The 21,253-nt window shown below is 39.9% G+C and overlaps 1 protein-coding gene across 1 annotated transcript in view; it reads right to left on the bottom strand.

The window, feature by feature from the left end:
• Positions 1-1,056: 1,056 nt before the first annotated feature.
• Positions 1,057-21,253, bottom strand: part of SBNO1 (strawberry notch homolog 1 (Drosophila)) — a 41,270-nt gene continuing 21,073 nt past the window's right edge. Inside the window, exons 16-31 of the mRNA XM_006865373.1 lie at positions 20,166-20,363; positions 19,669-19,836; positions 19,385-19,560; positions 18,356-18,487; positions 16,378-16,513; positions 15,614-15,726; positions 15,439-15,510; positions 14,653-14,752; positions 12,795-12,869; positions 6,193-6,339; positions 5,884-5,978; positions 5,712-5,804; positions 4,005-4,142; positions 3,419-3,495; positions 1,619-1,812; positions 1,057-1,202 (exon numbers count right to left, since the gene is read on the bottom strand). Coding sequence (XP_006865435.1) covers positions 1,060-1,202; positions 1,619-1,812; positions 3,419-3,495; positions 4,005-4,142; positions 5,712-5,804; positions 5,884-5,978; positions 6,193-6,339; positions 12,795-12,869; positions 14,653-14,752; positions 15,439-15,510; positions 15,614-15,726; positions 16,378-16,513; positions 18,356-18,487; positions 19,385-19,560; positions 19,669-19,836; positions 20,166-20,363 — 2,057 coding nt within the window. The 3' untranslated portion in view covers positions 1,057-1,059. The remainder of the gene's footprint in view (positions 1,203-1,618; positions 1,813-3,418; positions 3,496-4,004; positions 4,143-5,711; positions 5,805-5,883; positions 5,979-6,192; positions 6,340-12,794; positions 12,870-14,652; positions 14,753-15,438; positions 15,511-15,613; positions 15,727-16,377; positions 16,514-18,355; positions 18,488-19,384; positions 19,561-19,668; positions 19,837-20,165; positions 20,364-21,253) is intronic.

Here is a 21,253-nt window from a genome sequence, read left to right as displayed (position 1 = left end):
AACAGAAAAACAGACAGCAGAAGCCTCACGTGTTTCCTCAGCGCCTAGTTTACAGCTCGAGTAAGATTGCCTTCCAGGAGTGACAGAGCAAATTAAGAGAATGAAGTAAAACAAAAAAGACTGGTAGCAAGATGGAAGTCAATTTGTACTTTTTTCTAAAACTGTCTCTAAGTAAGGGAAATGTCGATTTTTAAGGAAACCAGATTGGTTGTCATTTTTTGCAGCACGCATTAGGAGTAACTATCAACACATTAAAAGGAACTTTTCAGAGTTTTGTCACACGCACACACACAAATATGTACTCAAGACTTTGAAAAAACTAGGGGAGGGATGAACTCGCAGGTTGGAAGCAACACCCAGGTATAAACACTATAAAAAATGCAATAACCAATGCTGTAGATCTATAAATTTGTCTCTCTCCTTTAGGGGGCTTGTGGTTCACTTTGTTTACACATGCTTTCAAAGACATGCAGTGTCAGAACAAAACTAGAAAAGAATCTTAACGCATGATATGCAACCTTCCATTTCATGCTATACTAAACCTACTGCCTAAAAAGCTAGGAAAGAAAGCAATATATATTCTCTCTAGATAGACCGGAAACACATGCATCCGGGGGGACCCCAGCAATGGCATGATGTACTGCATAAACCCTGAGCACTGGAGAACTTAAAAGTAAAGCCAGTTTGGGAAGTTCCAAGCATCTGAACCCAATCGCGGTTTATAGCCTGTAACAAACTCACACAGACAAACAGACTAACACACACGCACGCACCCCTCTGCTCACACAAGGTAAGGGCAAACAGTAAGTACCACGGGAAAAGTCATAGGAAAGACAGATGTACCACCATCGGCACCAAAGATTTTCAGTTCTGCTATCTGTTCCAGGCTTGTCCTTATTCCCCAAAAAATTAACTAGAGAGAGAAAGAGAGCACAACTGGGAAAAAGAAAAGAAAACCAAAAAAAGGTTATAATTCTTTGGAAACTGTCCCTGATTTTTATGCAAATGATATGCTTCAACAGCATTTCAGACACATCCTTGTGGAAACCTGTCTGCTCTTCACGCATTGCTCAAGTTGGTGATACTCTGTGGGTGATGCTGCTGCCATAGTTGCTTCCGTTGGACTGCAAGCTGTTGAGACTGGTCTGAAGTGGACAGGAGATTTACAAGAGGAGAAACACAATTGGCCGGAATAATCAAACCTGCAGTTAGAAACAAGAACATGTAAGGTTGCATCCCAGAGAGACGTCACTGCATATCGCAGCAGATCCCACAGCAGGCATGAGAGTATGCATAGCAAACAAGAGCTCCTCACAAAGACAGAAGGGATACATAATAAAGGAGATGCTACTCAAAAATACAAAAGCAAACATAGAAATGTATGTATGAGTCACACCGCCTCTGGAAGTGACAACAATAAGGAACACCTAGCTGAGAGTTGCATAAGATGCCTCACCATAACATGAATTCAGCCAGAAGAAATAGTGTCAATTTATAAAACTTTATACCCACTGCTGAAATAAATGCTTAAACTCTACGATGTTACATGCGGAATAAGAAAGAACCAGGATCTAATTCCTGCCGCCACAATTCAAACCAAAAGAAAAGCAAAACTCACCTACAATCCGCTGCCCATCCTCTGTTCTTAGTCGAACGATCTGCATTTTCACGTTTGTGCCACTGACAGATGCGAGAACACCCTCCACTTTTGTCCACACACTCAGGACAGAACCACATAAAACATAATATGTGCGGCAGCGAAGACCTATTTCACACACTAATCCCAAACTTGCCTTTTTGCAATTGCCACGCCTGTAAGAGACAAAGGAGTAGTGAATATAAAATTTTATACACACACACACACATTCTGACGTTCACAAGGACTACCCAAACTACAAATGGAAAATACTCTATAACACTATCAGATTTTTTTCACACTACAATCCATTTAGGAAAATTGGATTATCTTTTCCAATGTAACATATGACCACTAATTTTTAAGGACTGTACCGTCTTTGTAGGATAAATCCTGGACTGCCAAACACAAGGTTGGTGAGTTAAGCCCACCAGTTGCTCAAAGGGAAAAAGATGAGGCTTTCTGCTCCAGCAAAGATTTACAGCCTTGAAAACCCTAAACAGGGTCACTGTGAGTTAGAACCAACTTGACAGCACTTAACAGCTGATTTTTAAAATGACAGTCATTGCTGGAGTCAGATTCCCTGTGAAAGAGAATCCATTTATGCATTTTAGTCCTTTAATATCTATTATCTTACTCTTTTATCAAACTTAGAAAACAATTCTGCCTATTTCTACATTAAGCCATTGGTATACTGTTCTTTAATCGGACTAGTGAGAAAGACCTCAGGCAAACAAACAAACAAAAAAGACCATTTGTAAATTTAAAAGAAAAAGGCTAATGTATCCATATACAAATATATCAATATTGTGGTTAAAATCACATCTACAAGTCAATAAACCTGTCTTCCCAGTACTAATTCAAGAGTAATTTAATGCACACAATTTGAAAGTACTCAAAAGCAATTATTTTAGAGGACTTCCATAGGTTAATATTTTAAATAGTTCACCTTACAGCTTTTCCTAAGTTAATTGTTCAATAGCACCAATCTACTCTTTAAAATGAAAACAAACAAGAAGCACTGCTTAGATCACACAAGAAAGAAGGACACATCTCAAGAACACTTCTTTAATGGATGAGAAAACAGTCAGGAGCCAATTCAGGTCCGTAAATCATGAAAATACTTGTCCTAGCAGGTCCTCAACTGGAGAGTCAAAGGGAGACTAAAGACCTGAAAGGCAACCTCAGGTTGCCCTCGGACCACAGGACAATCTGCTCCCATATATGACAACAGAATTTTCTGGGGGTGGTATATCTCACAAGTTCCCTCACTTTCAAAATTAAACTGACCTAGTGGCAAAAGTAGTGCTGTTTAAAAGACAGAGAAAGAACAGAAGGAGAGATAGAGAGTAAGTTAGGAAGGGAGAGAAGAAATGGAAAAAGTTTTAACTCTAAGGATGACAAGTAAGTCTCTGCTGCAGACAACAGCTGATTGTAAATAACAAAGGCTCCATGATGTGCAAAAGGGGCGATCCAGAGGCCCAATAAATATTTCTAATGGAATAAACCACGTGCATAAGTGGTTACAAATTGGGCTACAAGCCGCAAGGTCAGCAGTTCGAAACTACCAGCTGCTCCGCGGGAGAAAGATGAGGCTTTCTGCTCCTGTAAAGATTTATAGCCTCAGAAACCCTGTACAGGGTCACTATGAGTCGGAACCGACTCCACGGCACACAACAAAAACAACACAACAGGTACTTGGATCATTTACTTATTAGAAAGTGATTAAATGAAATCTTGACAATATAGTTTAAAGTATGTGAGGCACAAGAAAATACTAACCAATAAGCGTGGTTACAAGTATCTGCAGATGAGTTGTACTGGTCTAACCAATGCACCAGAGCATCATCAGAGACCACCTGTAAAAATGAGGCAGAAATTTGTAATAGCATTGTTATAAAACTGCCCACTTAAGTTAGACTTGCAAACTTCTCCAGAGGCAACCAATTTTATATCATCCTTATACAGAAAAAACTGACCCATGATGCTGGTACAATTGACTATTTTGTAAAAGTCAGTACAAAATATAAACATAGCAGCATACTCATAAGAGAGTTGAAGGGATTTAATTATACCTTCCCTAACATTGAAATTTTTAGGTTAACAGTCTCCTTTACTGACAACTTACAGTGTTTCAAGTAGTCACCTTACAAGTTTCTTAAAGGTTGAAAACATTAAGACAAGGAATTTAGTGTAAGGAAATTTGTTAATTTTTTCTCCTGAAACAATTTTCCTTTACACAACACCCAATAGAAAACCTTGGCCAAATAATTTTCTATCTAAACACAAAGCTCTTTTTTAAACAGTTTTAATATTTTGTTATAAAACAAGTACTCATAAGCAGTATAATGAAGAGATGAGAAAATACCTTCTTATATTTCTTTTTGAGATCAGAATAAATTTCTAACTTGAGCTGTTTCCCAGTATTTGGTCTATAGACTAAGAAAAGCTTCTTTTTAGGATTCACTTCTTTAACTAAGATGGCCGTTTTCTTGTTGTTCCGTATCTATATTTAAAAAAATTAAAAAGGGGGGGAAACATAAAGATTAGGTACATACAGTTTAAGACATTCTACTCTGTCCATCTCATCATTGACAAACACCACCATTACCAAGACGTTAACACCTAGTATGTTAAGGAACATGAATGGTAAGAAAGGTGTGAAGAGTCTTCACAGGCTAACTCACCAAAGAATAAGGCAACCTGCCCTTAATGTTGAGGAGGAAAAGATAGTTGTAAGACCAGAGCGTTCTTTTGTTTTTTGAGAAAATTATTCTGACTACGTGTTTTTAAAGCACAAATGGTCAGTAGAAAGAATTTTGCTTATACTGTTCCCTGTACATGGAATTATAGCCCAAATAGAGGCCCACATGTGTGATATGAAAGGGGAATGGAATGTGAATAGTAGCGGGCATAAAGGTACTTAAAGTAGCACTTTCAATGTTGCCATATATTTTATGTTGCTTATATAGTAAAATGTTCGGGGTTGCTACGCTACATCGAGGTACAGTGAATACAGTCTGACCCTGATCATCCAGACTCACACCTGTGCTAGTTTCCTAGGACTACTGGCAGGGTGAATCAAGGCCCAATGAGACTGAGTGCCCCATAAACAATAAAGTCAGGAAAGCCAAATGCCCAGAAGATGTGAAAAGAAGACAGGTATTTCAGCAAACCAAATGAGGGTACTTATGCATATAGAGTCCTTACTTATCGATAGAAGTCTGAAGAGGAAGGACTTATACAATAGTTGAGTCGAGGGTTGCACTTAAATTTATCAGGTGATGGAAAATATTCAAGTAGTTTATTAAACCTGTAACAACTGTGTGATCTATACAGAGAGCATCAGATGAATTATTAAACAAATATTCACACAACAGTGGAGATGAAAGAGGGATTTGGATGGGTACACCAATGATACACACGCTGTCAAGTCACGTTTGTTTCAAGTTGTGGCGGTTCAACAAATGGCTGCATAAGACTGGAGCAAGAGCCCTCCCTGAAGCATCAAATGGCTACCAGATTCTGTACTCAAGGGAAGCTGGGAATGGGGCTTTCATCACAGTCTACCAGTGCTGGAGTGTGACAACAGCTGCAAGACTGGAAGACTGTAACCAATGTCATCGTTACTGCACATGCAGAAATGGGTTAGATTTCTGTCTTGCTGTGTACATTTCTAAGAACTGAAGAAAGTAAAATAAAATTCTAAGTATCCCCCAATGCTCAAACGGAAAATAAAACCATAATCTTGTGCAGACTAATGGAAAACCCACATACGTTTTCCTTTCTTTAGTACTGCCCACTGGCAAAAGAATGTAGTCCCACCACTAACTGATCAATGAGATTTTAAGACAAAGCACGACTAAACAATGATAAAAAGGTTTCACCTACAATGAACATGTAACAACTCTAAGCATGTCTCATAATCTACTAAGTCAAAATTCTTATAAATCAATAAATGCACATTATATGAGAGTATCCAATTACAAAAAGACACATAGTTGACAATTCCAATGTAGTAGGTGACAAGCATTATATATCTGAAGAGTTCATGTAAAAAGAAAACACTTCGTACTTGTAATGATAAGTAAAAGCCATCATCTGGTCCAGTTAGCTCAGCCCAAATCTTGGTGGCTTCCTCCCAGGACATGCCCCTCTCTACACTAATCTGTAAAAGAAAGAATTTAGCTGAGCATCTATCAAAGATGTAAATTAAACTGAAAGGGAGACATGATTTTTACACTTACAGTGTATAACTCTACGTGGCCAGAGGTTGAATATCCTGGAGTCAGAAACTTTTTGACGTCGCTTTTCCTCACCTTTTCATCTCCAGAACCAAGGTCTAAAAAAAAGAAAAAGCAACATGTAAACACATATGTTGTTGCTGTTGTTGAGTACCATGGAGTCGGTTCCGACTCACAGGGTCGCTGCTCAGGGTTTTCAATGCTGTAATCTTTATGGCAGCAGAAAGCCTCATCTTTCTTTCACGGACGGGAACACACATAAACACTATTTTATTGGGAGTATATGGCATTTTAAAAGTTTTCTCCACTTACCCAAGATTCCCATATCATATCGTCCATTTTTTTTGGCATTCTGAACAACTGCGGTTAGTGTGTCCGCAAAATACTGAAACAAGGCATTCTGTTGATGCACCTCCATGCCCAAAATTCTATTTAGGAATTTTCCTATGTTGTTATAATCTGCAAAAACAAGAGCGAATAGAAGATTTAGTGTTGACTTTAATACGTTTACTGAAATGATAATTAAAATGTTTTATTCATCTAGGCCTAGTTCAAGTTGCACTCTCTCAATTTTTTGCTGACAACTCTCACACCGCCCCCAGAACAGGACTGTGATCCATCCATTTCTAGACCAAGTAGAACAGCCATAACACGTGCTCAACATATGTCTGCTGAATTAAAGTTTTGTTACCTCCAACTTCACTTGCAAAATGGACACAATTAAAGCAAATGTGAAACATACATACAATGTAACAGTAGTCAACCCTAATACATGCTACAACATGAGTGAACCTTGAAAACATTATGTTAAGTGAAATAATTCATAAACAGAAAGACAAATATTATATGATTCCACTTATAAAAAAAAAATCTAGAAAAGGAAAACACACATACAGAGAGCAGACTGGTGATTATCAGGACTAGAGAAGGAAAATTTATGTAAAGGTTTAATGGGTAAAAGTTTTCTGTTTGGAGTGATGGGGAAAAAGATATGAAAATAAATTATACTGATAGTTGCACAACAGTGTGAATGTAATTTAACGTCACTGAAATGAGCATTTAAAAATAGTTAAGATGACAAATTTTTCAAGTGTTTTATGACTCATTTATCCAAGTCAAAACATATGTCACCATAAAAAGCTATACATGAATGTTTATATCAGTTTTCATCATGACAGCCAAAAGTTAGAAAACATCAAAATACCCTTAACTGGTGAATGACATACAAACTACGTCATAGTCACGCAATGGACAACTTGATGATAGAAAGAAAGGCGCTATGAAATCGTGGAAAGACACAGCAGAGTCTAAGGTGCATAGTGCCAAGAGAGAAGCCAGTAAGAAAAGGCTACTACTGAATGACAAGATCTTAACTATGTAATAGTCTGGAAAAGGGAAAACTAGAGTATGAAAAGATTCATGGTTGAGAGAGAAGGGCAAATGGGGAGGAATGAGTGGTGGCATTTTAAGGGCAGTGAAACTATTCAGTACGATTCTGTCATGGTGTACACAAGATATGACATTGTCAAATTCATAGAGAGGGTAAATTGCAAAGATGACGGAATATGCAGACGCACTACACGAAACAGCTATAACAGAAAACAAATGAAACACAGGTGAAAATTCTGGAACTCTAAGCCAAGTGCAAAGTCAGTCTGAACTGCAAGGTTGGCGGTTCAAGCTTACTAGCCGGTCCTTGAAAAGCCTATACAGGGTCACTATGGGTTGGAACCAACTTGACAGCACTTAACAAATTCTGGTAGGAGCACTCGTAGCGTAATAGTTACGAATCGGGCTGCTAACCTCAAGGTCGGCAGTTTGAAACTACCAGCTGTTCTGCGGGAGAAAGATGAGGCGATCTGCTCCCGTAAAGATTTGCAGTCTTGGAAACCCTGTGCAGGATCACTATGAGTCTGAACCAACTCCACGGTACTTAACAACAACAACACTAAACTTCAGAGGCATTAAAACATTTCCTAATTGAAATTAATTACTCAACGACCCGACAAACATACAAAAAATGCTAAATGGTGTTCTTTGGACTGAGAACCAACAACAGCAGACAACAAACTGAGGTTTACCATACACAACAACACCACTCAATGGAGATTCAAAAACATTTAACGTGAAATAAACCTACAAGACTGAAAATAGGGAGCAAAATAAGTTAATTTACAATGTTAACTACAATACCAAGAGCTAACAGGGTAGCTTTCAAGATAAAAAAAAGATTGCTTTAGGTTCTCATGGGCTAGGTGGAACAGCGCTAAATGACGAAGTATGCACAACCCTAGAGTAACAGGGCTTTAGGATTCAGGGATTGAGGCATGGCTTGAAAGGGGGAAAAGAGGGGAATAATGTTAAGATGCTTGGCTGTCTTTTGGTCTCCCTTGCCTACCATTGTGAAATAGATGGGGGGATGGGGACAGCTAGAATCATCACAACAGAAAACATGTGGGCCCAGATCCAGCCTATAACTAACTGGAATACCTGGGGGGGGGCTGGAAACTGCCCAGACCCAAAATGGTCGGGGGACTATGATGGCATGGACAGATGGAGTGGCTGTGGACTCGGGACTCAGGGAGGGAGAAGAGCTGTTTGCTGACAGCCAGGGGAGCGGGCCTGTGGGGTGTGTATCCTTTGGTTATTTGATGATACACAGAAGGGATTTTAATTATTGCAATGAAATGAAATATGATAGGATGAATGTGAAGCTGAAGCGGAACAGAGGCAAATGATGTATGTAAAACCTTGAAAACACAGGGCTCTGGGATACAGAGACTGAGACATGGTTTGAATGCGGAAAAGGGAGGAAATAATGTTAAGATGCTTGGCTGTCTGTTGAATCTTGGTTCCCCTGGCATACCTCTATAAAATAGACACTGGAGGGGGACAGAGAAAGGAATAGCCAGAAATACCACCATAGATAGCTTGTAAGTCTGTCTTCTGCCTATAACTGATTGGAATACCTAAAATGGGGCTACAACGTGCCCAGTGAAGGAGGCTTCCTGCGGAGCCTCTGCATTACAGAAGACCATAGATGGAATCCTGAACAGCATCCAGAATCTTCTGAGGAGAAATTTCCACTTGAAAGTTCAAGCACACCAGCCTGGAGTGGCCAGAAGAATAGAAGGTATTTCCTGAAAGAAAGACTGACAGGAAAAATACAAAACAATATAGGCAGGCTAACTGATTACTACAAGAACAAACAAGCGGCGCGCCCAGGAGACATCAAGGCAAGTGGTCGGGTCCCCCCCTCAAGGTAAACACCCTTCTAAGACTAAGGCTCAATGGGAACACATGGCTCTGATTGGTGACCACGTTCGTCACTGATAAAGGGAAGCGAGGGAAAAACAGCAATGAAGCTGCAAGCTAAGCCCTACAATGCTCAATAGACTCCTGTGAACCCGGGTGAAGACCTGTTGGTCAGCAGTGTGCCAAGTCCAGGGGACTCTTGGACCCAGAGTCAGCGACAAAGCCACAGAGGACTAGAGTGGAGAGTGAAGCGTCCAGCTGATAAGAAGAGAGGGCACATACATAAGTACACCCACACTTGCAGATAATACCCACCTGACCTGGCTTCAATGGCTGGATGATCAGAGCTCAAACAGAAAAGGAAAGAAGGAGGAAAAAAGAATAATCTGATACAACTTGATGAACTTGACACACACCTATGGAAGCAATAGCTCAAAACAGTGAACAAATTAATCTTCACAGCAAGGATCATTCCCACCTCCTCAGCACACCAAGAAGACAGGGATGGGCAACTTGGACATTGGCTACCCAGAATGGAAGGGCTACAGAGGCAAGAAGTGACTGGCTTACAAGCTTTCAAGAGGAAACCTAGATCCAGAGGGCATAGAGCAAGGTAGAATCTCCACTGAGTAGTATCCATTCTGCCTAATTGGGGCTGATGAAAGGAGATGTGGATAGATCTCTTGGGATATAATAGCATATAATTATCAGGACTGATTGTAAATGCTGGAAATGTAAAGGAAGACGTTTTGGGGCAAAGGGAGAGGAGTGATTAACCTTGTAGTCTAGGACCGGAGGTCCCTGGGACCATCAAAGGAGAAGAGCAGAGAACGGAACCCTACCCAGAGAAGGAGTGATACCAGGGACGGAGGCAGATATGATAACGTGGGGAGATGGAGCGGCTGGAGACTTTGGACCTGGAGAGGGAGAGGGGCGGTATGCGGACAACCGGAGGCAGGCTTGTACTGTATACCCTTTGGTTGATGGATGATGCATGGAAGGGATTGTAACCATGGCAAGGAAACGATCTTTGTAGGGATCAATGTGACGCTAATGTCCTCCCATGTAAACTATCACGTAATTCACAATAAAGCATTAAAAAAAGACTGCTTTAAACAGGGGAAGAAAGAAAAAACAGAAATCAATAAATTGCAGGGCACGCTCAAAGAAAATTAACATGCACATTAAAATACTGATAAAAATAATAATCCAAACACAACTATTAAAGTGGTGGAGCATACAGCAAGCAAAATGAAAACTTCCTAGACATAATCCAGCAACTTAAAGCAATGAGTTAATGGGCCAGGGGGCTCAGGACCACAGTCTCAGGGGATACCATGGTCAGTTGGCTAAAGATAGTCCACATGACAATGTTCAACATCCTGCTTGGGTGAGTAGCAACTGGGATCTTTCTTGAAAGCTAATGAGTAGCCATCCAAATGCAGCTATTGGTGTCTCGATTTGAAGAAGAAAGAAGAGTGATAAGAACTGAAGAGGCTTGGAACCAACAACTCCAATGCATTAAGAGAACATGTGAACATCAGTATCTGTGACTCTTTGACCAGAAGAATTAGACGGTGTGTGTATACCACTACCAAGTGCCCTAAAAAGGATCCCATTAGAGGATCCTGGATAGAATGGGAGAAAATGTGGAACAAAATTTAAAAATATATATACAAAAAACTGGTTAGAAAGAGTCTGGAAGAACCGGAGACTATGACTTTTGACCAGAGTCTAAAAAGGAACTCATTCTCATGGCCCAATGTTCAGCTAGGAAGTAAATCGATTCATAAGGAGTAACTATGTTAACATGGTATGGGCACCATAGAATGGTCAACCACTCTAAAATCAAAAGGGGAACACATGCCTAAGGACAAAGGTGAGAAAGGATAGAAGGTGGGTGGAAACATGAACCACAGGGGAGAAACAGAATAAGAGTAACTGCTACTGCATAGAAGGGATTGGAATCATTGAGATGAAACTCTATGATCTGTTGAATGCAAAGGTGATGATGATCTTGTCTGTAAACCTTCACTCAATTCATAATAAATTAAAAAAAAAGGGGGGGGGAGAGGATCAGAAAGATTAAGTAAACATTAAGACATCAGAAAGGAACATGAAAGAAAACCCACAAACAAAACTCAGGGCAGACAATTATGCGGATGAAAGAAACCAGCAGCACCACACAACAACACACATATAATGACAACAATCAACTCATACCTATCACTAATTATACTAAAAGCGAATGAATTTAAACTCACCAGTTGTGTGTGTGCAGGTGAGTGAGTGAAAGAGAGAGAGAAGAGAGATGGTGACAACCTAAACGCCCACCAATAGAATAGTTACACTTTGGTACATACACACAGTGGAATAATATGAAATGCTTAATAACAACAATGAATCTGCTTAACACTTCACAACATGGATAAACCTGAGGATATTATGCTGAGTGAAATTACTGACAAAGGAAAAAAATATTTGGCCAATGTTGTAAAAAGTTAAGGCTTTCTTAATAAAACAGACAACAATCTATGACAATTATGGGGGGAAGGGAAGGAAAATTATTCATGGGCTAGACAGTTACTGTTATTGTGAAGTGCCATCGAGTCGGTTCCAACCCATAGCAACCCTATATAGGGTTTCCGAGGAGCAGCTGGTGAGCTTGAACCACCGACCTTACAGTTCAAACAGTAACTGTAGTAGTCTGGCGCATTAACCCACAGCGCCACACCAGGATTCCAGGCTAGACAGTAGACACATGTTAAAATAATATGGGTGACAGCGTGGGCAATATACAACAATAGGGAGGTTAACAAAGGAAAAGGGAACGTAGCAGGTGACACTGGAAGGATTGCAATAGATAAAATGAATACAGGTAAATACTGTTAACTGTTAGTACATGGAAGGGATTGAAATAGTTAATTTCAATCGTTTTACATTGAACAAATAAATGATTTGTTCAATATAAAACTGATAATCTGCTCTGTAAACCTTCATTTAATTCACACTAAAAAGTTGTGTTTTTTTTAAAAAACAATTCAGAGTGAACAAAGACTCAGAGTTCATGTAAACCCTGACTCATCAATTGTAAAAAATGTTAACAAAGGAATGTAAGATTTTAACAGTAGAAGAAGCAGCATTCAGAAGGGGATATATAATAAATTTCTGTACTCCCTGAACAATTACTCTATAAAAATTCCATACAAACTAACAACTATATATGGAGTCCTGGTGTGGTGCTGTGGGTTAACGCGCCAGACTGCAGAGCCTGGTGTGGGTTAACGCGCCAGACTGCAGAGCCAAATAAACTGCAGGATTTGCAGTTCAAGCTCACCAGTCACTCAATGGCACTTAACACCAACCAACTATATGAGTTTACAGTGCAGCATTTACCTAGGAAGAAAGCTCCTAAGGCAAGGAGGGATAGGAAATTAGACAAGAGAGAAACTGGAAACACAGGGAGGAAGTAGGAAGAGCTAAACTGTGGGAATTGTAATCAAATGAATCAAAATGTGCAAACTGCTCAACAGAAAGTCAACCTGCTTTGTAAACTTTCACTCAAATCACAGTAAAAATTTTAAAGTACTGGTCTGAAGACTCCCTCCCTCCCTTCAAGTTACCAAAAACTTAGAAAAGAAAATAAACAAGTATGCTACCTTTATCAAGAGTAAGAATTCCTGAGCGATCTTCTACGTTGATCAGTCCAACACCAATCAGTCCTTGGCGAACGTCTAAAAAAAAACAAATATAATAAAAAACACATACACTGATCAGATGACTCAACGAGCTATTTCCTGACTAATCACTAGATCATAGAGTGACCTTTCAGAAGTAGATCTCCAGGCCTTTCTTCCAAGTGGCCTCTCGGTATACACGATCCTCCAACCTTTTGGTTAGCAGTCAAGCATATGTTGACCATTTATAGCAGCATTGTGGGGTTAATGTGCCAGAATGCAAAGTCGTTTGAACTGCAAGGTCGGTGGTTCAAGCTCACCAGCTGCTCCTTGGAAACAAGGTCACTATGGGTTGCAACCGACTCTGCACGTCACAACACAACAACAGCTATCTATTTAATTCTAACTCATAATGACCCTGAAAGGCAGTAGAACTGTTCCAAAGGCTGTCTAAGTCTTTACAAAAGCAGACTGCTTCAGGGTTTTCCAATGAAGCAGCTGATGGGTTTTGATGAGTTTAAACTGCCAACCTTTCAGTTACGCTTTACACTGTGCCGCCCAAGCTCTGTCTTTCTTTTGTCACCCTCTGAAACAGCTAGAAGAACACTAGCTGATTAAATACCTGTGCAAACTAAGAACATAACCATAGATCCTTCCCAAATTTACCTATCTTGACTGACAAAGTGATCCAAAGATGAAGTTTTACGTAGAATAATCACTGGGTTCTGAGTTCTGTTATGATGTACACAGGACTGCTACCTGGCGTGGCATTTCAAGATAATGTGCTGGACTTCAAGATGAGTTTGAACCTCAAGGTTAGCAGTTCAAATCCACTATCCGCTCCTTGGGAACCCTATACAGCATTGCTGTGGGTTGGTACTGACTCGACGGCACTTAACAACACAACTACCAACAGTAAAAACTGGTTAAACTAAAGAAATTTCTACTGAAAGATGTCAATTCCATGTTTGGATGCCATCAAATATTTTAAAGCTCATGCTTATTTAGGAAAAGGTTTCCAGTTACTTGGATTCCTGAAATTATTCATATAACTAACATTCAACTAAAGGTAAAATCTACATATTAGTGATATTGTTGTTATTAAGTGCCATCAAGTCGGTTCCGACCTAGTATAGAGTTTCCGAGGAGTAACTGGTGAGCTTGAACCGTCAACATTGCAGTTCAAATGGCTTTGCAGTCTGGTGCATTAACCCACAGCGCCACACACCAGGACTCCACATATTAGTGATGTTGTTGTTGTTATGTGCCATGGAGTCGGTTCTGACTCATAGTGACGCTGTACAGGGTTTACCAAGGCTATAAATCTTTACGGGAGCAGAAAGCCTCATCTTTCTTCCACAGAACAGCTAGTAGAGGAATCTACATTTTTCTTAAATATTACCTATGATTTAAAAAAGGAGTATTTTAATAAGCCACCTGTATTCATCAAGTCCTTGGAAACCCTATACAGGGTCACTATGGGTCAGAATGGACTCGATGGCACTTAACAACAACATTCATCAACTAGCTGTAACAATTCTTTATAGTCAATCTTGTTTCATCTATACTGTCCAATAACTCCAACTTATTTACCTCTATTACAGTAAAAGTAACTGTTATAAGCTAATTGGCAAAGTGATTTTAATAAATGTCCTCTAATAAAAACATGTAATCAATGTCACTGACTGATACATGTAGAAATTCAGTTGGTATATCTATGTGCTGCTGTGTATATACTGAACAATAAAAAATCATTAACAAATTTTTAAGTTTAAAAACAAGTATGTTATGGTAAGTTTCAGTAAGTATTTTCCTTAACTAGGATTACTTTGAAACTTACCTTTAAAGAATTCCCCAGGGTAGTCTGGAGGTGGTGATACCATAGGAGAGTCTAGGTTTACAATGGATTTCATTACAATCTCTAAAGCATTTCTTCCATACTGAAACAAAAAGCAAACAATTTTTGAACCAGTTTCAGAATTTGGATTCTCTTCAATCATATGAGGTAAGCAAGGTAGGTTTGAGTTGCAAGGTCAGCGGTTCAAACTCACCAGCTTTTCCTGGGAAATCCTATATAGGGTCACTATAAGTCAGAAGCAATTCTACCACACTTGGCAACAAATCTTCATGCCTGGAATCCTTATATGGCACTATAGGCTAAGCACTTTAACCACAAGGTCAAGCTCCTCAGAAAACCTATATAGGGTTGCTATGAGTTGTAACTGACTCGATGACACTTTACAAGCTTCATGTCTTGGCGTACAGCATATATTGAATAAATACGTACATACCTTCCCTCTTATGAACTTACTCAATTCATACACAGGAATTTATCATATTCCTAACTGACATCGGAAATAAACATTTGACTCTGTTGACAAATTGGCCAACACAAATTGAATTGCAAACTCCTTCTTAACCGATACGTACAAATCCTACCTCTCATAGGAAGCTATGATTTTAAAGCAAAACTGTAATGGGATGCAGTTTTTTCTTTAAGAGCCAGTAACTGCTTTCCGATTTTGTTTCTTCCCATTAAGAGTGAGGCTGTATTTCAAATGAAACATTACCACTGTAGACTCCACACACTACCCCACGTTTTCATTACACTGAAGGAGAAATGTACCTTGTTATCAAAGTTGAACCTGCTCAAATCTCTAGACTCTGTGGCTCTTCTATCACCATGAGTAAGTGCACCCTATTAAAACATAAAATGTCCGATTAAGACCCAGTTGACCCTTCATCTCCAAAAAGACTACTAATGCAGACCATTTGTTAATGTACACAAATCAAGCACTTACCAAACTCTCAAGCCTTTTAGCGACAATAGAGGCAAATCTTTGTTCTCCTGCCAACTCAGAAATCAGAAAGACATATTCGGGAGCAGTGACCTGGTTTGATCTGTGAGTGCGTCCTATAACAACATTGTTGAACAATCACTGAGTGTGCTAATTAGATAAAGAAAGGCCTTCAGAGCTCTATCACTAGCAGGTAATACTAAGTTAAGATTTAAAAAGTCTTAAGAAGAAGAAGAAAAAGTCTTAATAAGGAGGATAAACTTAACTATTCTAACTCCCAAATGATACATGATGAAAAAGACATGAATGACATATAACAATACTCCTCAAAAAAGAGGCGCTGCCATCAAACTGATAGTGGTAAAAAGGTACGTTGTTGGAGCACTAGTTTTGGCCAACCAGTGTTGCTGATGAATAGTTACTCTGTTTTCTAAATCACTTAGAATCACAGAACGGGAAGCTAGAAAGGATGTGCCCTACCTCATTGACACTATGGAGAGGTAAAGAAAACACGGAAATGGCAGCTGCTTTGACACGGACCTATGGTACTGGGATGGAATGTTGGGATCTCATGTAATCCCACAACAGATATTCTCTTTTAAAATGAGTTTCTGATAACTAAACATTATCAAGCATACACAATACACCGTAAGATGTTTATCTACAAAAAGTTACAAGAGCAGTCTGACATTATATATCACTTATGACACACACTCATTTCCTCAATCAATTGTTACTTATTTCAATGATACCCTATAAGATCTTACCAAACTGCTGAATTGCTCGATCAGCACTCCAGGGTAATTCCAAAGTCATATGAACTCTTCGCCTTTGGTTTTTGGCTCTTCGGTCTGCTTGTAACGAAATACCTGAGCTGGCAGCTTCTGAGATGATAGCAATATTCTGTATCGAAGGCAAGAGGGGATAAAAATCACTGCTGTATGAGGATAAACAGGGCAGGGCCTTGAAAAATATCCTTCTTTCTATGAAATGCAGTCCTCCACTTCAGCTGAGCAAATGGTATCCAGAGGCAAGATTGCATTTCCCAAACCCCCTTACAGTTATGTGTGGTCATGTTGGCGTGAGCTTGCCAACAGTTGGAGAGTGAACTGTGTAATGACTAGGAGATGGCCTAAAAAGTAGGGGCATACCTTTTTCTCCCCAGTGCCTAAAAAGTAGAGGCAGTGCAGCTATCTTGCAATTCTGAAGTACCTGGAAGTAGGGACTCCAAAACGATCAAGAAATAAGACTAACAAGATGGGTTACTAGTCAAACCAGTCCTGGACTGCCTACCCAAACTTGCACCTAAGAGGAAAAAGTCTATATTGTTTGAGACAATGATTTGAGAATTTCTCCCCTTTATCAATGAAAAATAATTTTACCTGATACAAATTTCTTATGTGTATAAACCTAAATTTAAGAAACAAGTACATAAAACAACATTAGCCTCTACCTATGATGTCTAAAATAAGCAACATTTTCTGGAGGGACCAGTTCCTAGAAAAAGACATCATGCTTGGTAGAGAGTCAGTGATAAAAAGGAAGACCCTCAACAAGATGGATTGTTATAGTAAAACAAGAGGCTGAACCAATGGGTGCAAACTAGGTAAAGTAACAAGCGTGAGAACAGCATAGTAGCCGGCAGTGTACTCAATCTGCTGTATGCACAGTCGCTATAAGTATCATCCAACTCAACAGCCCCTAATAACAACAGGTTCCTTTCTAATGTAGTTTTAAAACACAACTTTGATAATGGTACTTATCATCTATTCTCAAGTTTTAAAGACAGAACAACTCATTTAACTACATACAGGTGTGGATGAAGGAATTAAGATGGAAAGAGTATTGTTATCTACTTTTTAATAGCCCCCTCTGCAAAAGCTAAGGAGCTCTGGTAGCGTAGTGGTTACGAATCGGGCTGTGAACCTTAAGGTCAGTGGTTTCGAAACTACCAGCTGCTCCGCGGGAGAAAGATGAGGCTTTCTACTCCCGTAAAGATTTACACCCTCGGAAACCCTGTACAGGGTCGCTATGGGTCGGAACCGACTCAACGGCACTTAACAACAACAACTGCAAAAGCTTAGAGTAATTTCAGTGGCGGAAGAACCAGAGTTAGAGCCTTTATCTGATGAAGTACACGTTAACAAGCAGCACCTGAAGGAAACCAAGAGTTGCACGGCAGATAGACATGGATGTTCCATTGACAAGAACTCCATCGTAAAAAAGCTACCATATGGCAAGGCAATGGGCTACTGCAAAGCCAGATCCGAATTACATCATCATCTGGACTCAGAATGAAATGGAAGATTTTACTCGTCGATGCCATGCCTTCTAAGTCTTGAAAAGACCATGTTTTTATACAGTAAAACCTACGAAAGCCTAAACCTGTCAGAGAAGGAAACCTCCTCTAATACAGAGTTATAGACAAGTGCTAAACTGAACTCTGTCAAAAGTGGAAAATTTAAAAAACATAGAAAAACACGCCAATCCCATCAAGTTGGGCTCTGATGGGCTTCAAATCTCACATCATTCAGATGAAAAGATTTAAAAAGACTCCAATGCTAGCAAAATCTATAAATATAATTCTACGTATAATAGAGCACACTAATATATTCCATTTATGGTAAAATAATGGAAATGTGGAAAATGTTTAGTGAATGAAAAAGTTATTCTCACTAAAGAACATAGGACAACGTTCTAAATGCATAGAGTATTTTCACTGAAAAGCACACCCCTAAAACATACCTTATCTCCATCCATAAACCTTTGTTTTTCGGTAATATTGAGTATTTCTACAGGCACATCAAGTTCCGATCTTGACTCATATGAGATGCTTCCATCATCATTGCTGACAACCCGCCCTTTGCGGCCAGTCATCTGGAAAAGCAGAGTTCAGTATACAGTCAGAAGTCTGGCCAAGGTGCATGAAACACATGCACTCACTGGGTGAGTGATCAGAGAGGATAAAAAAGCAAGCATTTCAGACACAGGTGGGCTGTGCCAGTCACTGTGGGATATAGCAGTACCGTCTCTGACTCTGAGAGCTCACATTCCAGTGGGAAACGCCGACAAGAGGGACATCAATCACTAACGCTGCACGACAGGCAGCAGTATGGAGGATCAGGGACAGGGGTTGGGGGCTAAGGAAGGAACAAGGGATCACTGCTGACACAGTGAGTTATACATTGGGTCACCAACCAAAAGGGAGGTGGGTTTGACCCACAAGACATTCCAAGGTAAAAAGATGAGGCAATCTGCTTCCATAAAGATCAATGCATTAGATACTCTAAGGGGCAGTTCTCCTCTGTCTTGCTGGGGAAGAGCAGGAACAAAAATTCACTGGCTCTAGAACAACCTAGAGAAAGATGAGGTTTTGTCCTGCCAGAAAGATTTAAGCCTCAGGAACCCTATAGAGGGTCACTATGAATTGGAACCAACCTGACGGCACTTAACAACAGGAGAGCAGGTATGGTGTTCTAGTGGCACAGTGCTTAAGTACTATGCTAAATGAAAGGTCAGAAGTTCATATCCATCAGCTGCTCTGAAAGAGAAAAGACCTAGTGACCAGTTCTATTCTGCCACATGGAGTCACTAAGAATAAAGAAAAGACACACAACATCAACAGAACAATAATTATAGTAAACCAAGTGTCTGAGGGACTTGAACAGATTACTACGGGAAGACACCCAAAATGCCACTCATCATAAAGGGCTTAAAAAAGTGACAATGAAAATGTTCCCAAGAAGAGACAGAACCATAACTGAAGCCAGTTACCTCAGCAACATTCTCAGGGCCTCCGAGTTCATCGATAAGTTCATCCAAGGTATTAGGAGGGAGGTCTTCAGCTAATTTTTCCAGTTTATCAAGGAGGTCCTTCTTCATTTGCTGAGCCCTTTCCACAGCATCCTGGCTTGTTATAAGGCTACTGTTACTGTTGGTGTTGCTGTTAGCTAGATAAAATACATTTTTCATTAAAGTCAGTACAAAGCTTATTACATTTATTTATATTTATTACATTACAAGGACATTTCACAGACAAAGAGCTTCCACATGGGTACCTGGTGCACTGTTAGGAGCAGGTGAAATGACTGGAGTAGATGAAAAACTAGGTCGCTTTGATCCAAGACCAGAGGCTAATAAGGCACTTTGAATAGAATCTGGATCTATGCTTTTCTTCTTTTTTTTATCTTTGCTTTTCTTGTGATCTTTTCTGATTAACCAAGGATCTGCAAGTGAGACATGCGGTAAATTATTTGTTAACACAAGTACAGCAACTTCAAAAGAAACCATCCTTGAATTTTTCTGTAACACTGATGGATGACTTGTCCCGAACATGCACTTCTCATGGAGTACCACTGTCCATGATGTGAAGCCATAAAGGAGGCCATCAACTAACATCTGAGTCAAACCTCTGAAGACAGACAAGCTTAGACCTCACCATCGCCCCATGATCGCCTGTATTACACCAAAAAATACCCTTGACTACAATACTGTTTCCAAATACAGTAAAATGTGACTGTGTTTTACTTTCCACTCAACATATAACTGGACTTACCATCTTCATCATCTTCACTAGACTCATCTCTGAATGGATTGAAATCATCATCATCTCCAGAACTCATGTTTTTAGAGCTCTCGTAGTCACTTTCCTCATTGTCAGAGGCGTCAGATTCACTGCCACTGTCATCAGAACTACTACCAGCAAGGCCACCTACTTTTCGAGCTTTCTTGGATTCTCGGGTTATTTCTTCACCTGCCACCACAACCAAAGCAAGAGAGTCAGACCTGACACTGATTCTAAAGATGCAGAACATCACATTTAGCACTAGAGTTAATTCACACAGGCAGTGCCAAGACAAAAGCATCGACAATGATGCTTGTGTAAAGAACAGCTACCTCTGTCAAATACAAGTCTTAAAACAAAGCCACTCCAAGAGTCAGAACAGAATTGATGCTATAGTAACAATGCAAAATTTGTGTTTCAGGCAGTAAAAAAAAAAAGATCTATGAACTGAGGCTTATAGACAAAATGATTACAGTCTAAGGGACCTACACAGCAATTATACTCTGCCCTTCAGGGTCACTGTGATTCACAAGTAACTGGCTGGTACATCACAACAGAGACATGGAATACTTAGAAAAATCTATTTATAAAGCCTCATTTTGAAAAAGGCCAAACAGGATAATGTGAATTATCTTATTTAATATTCAGAAATTACATGTGGAATAACCCAATTAAAACCAAGACCAGAAGAACAAACAAGATGGCGGATTGGGCGGACGTATAGCAGAGAGCTCCGCCAACAACAACACAGAATACCCGAACAAGCAGGCTCAGGGGATGGTCCCAGAACTCTGAACCACATATAAAGGAATACTTAGAAGGTTGGAAGGCTCACAGCTGGGGGAATTTGTGGCAGAAGCAAGAAATCTATTGCTTTCTAGTCTGGGATGCTCGGCTGCTCCAGGAGCCGCCATCTTGGGTGAGACCACGTGGGGGAAAGATCGGAGTGGCCACAGACGCCTGGCAGAACCGCTGAGATAAAGGAGTGGACATTCTTCTCTTTTGGTAGCTGTTCATTGGTCCCTTGCTGTCTGCGCACCTCCATTCTGGTGACTATAGGGGTGCCTGAGCTAGTGGGC

This window comes from Chrysochloris asiatica, unplaced genomic scaffold, assembly GCF_000296735.1.
Source record: "Chrysochloris asiatica unplaced genomic scaffold, ChrAsi1.0 scaffold00078, whole genome shotgun sequence".
In the NCBI taxonomy this organism is placed as follows: domain Eukaryota; kingdom Metazoa; phylum Chordata; class Mammalia; order Afrosoricida; family Chrysochloridae; genus Chrysochloris; species Chrysochloris asiatica.
This window is presented reverse-complemented; position numbering and strand designations above follow the sequence as displayed.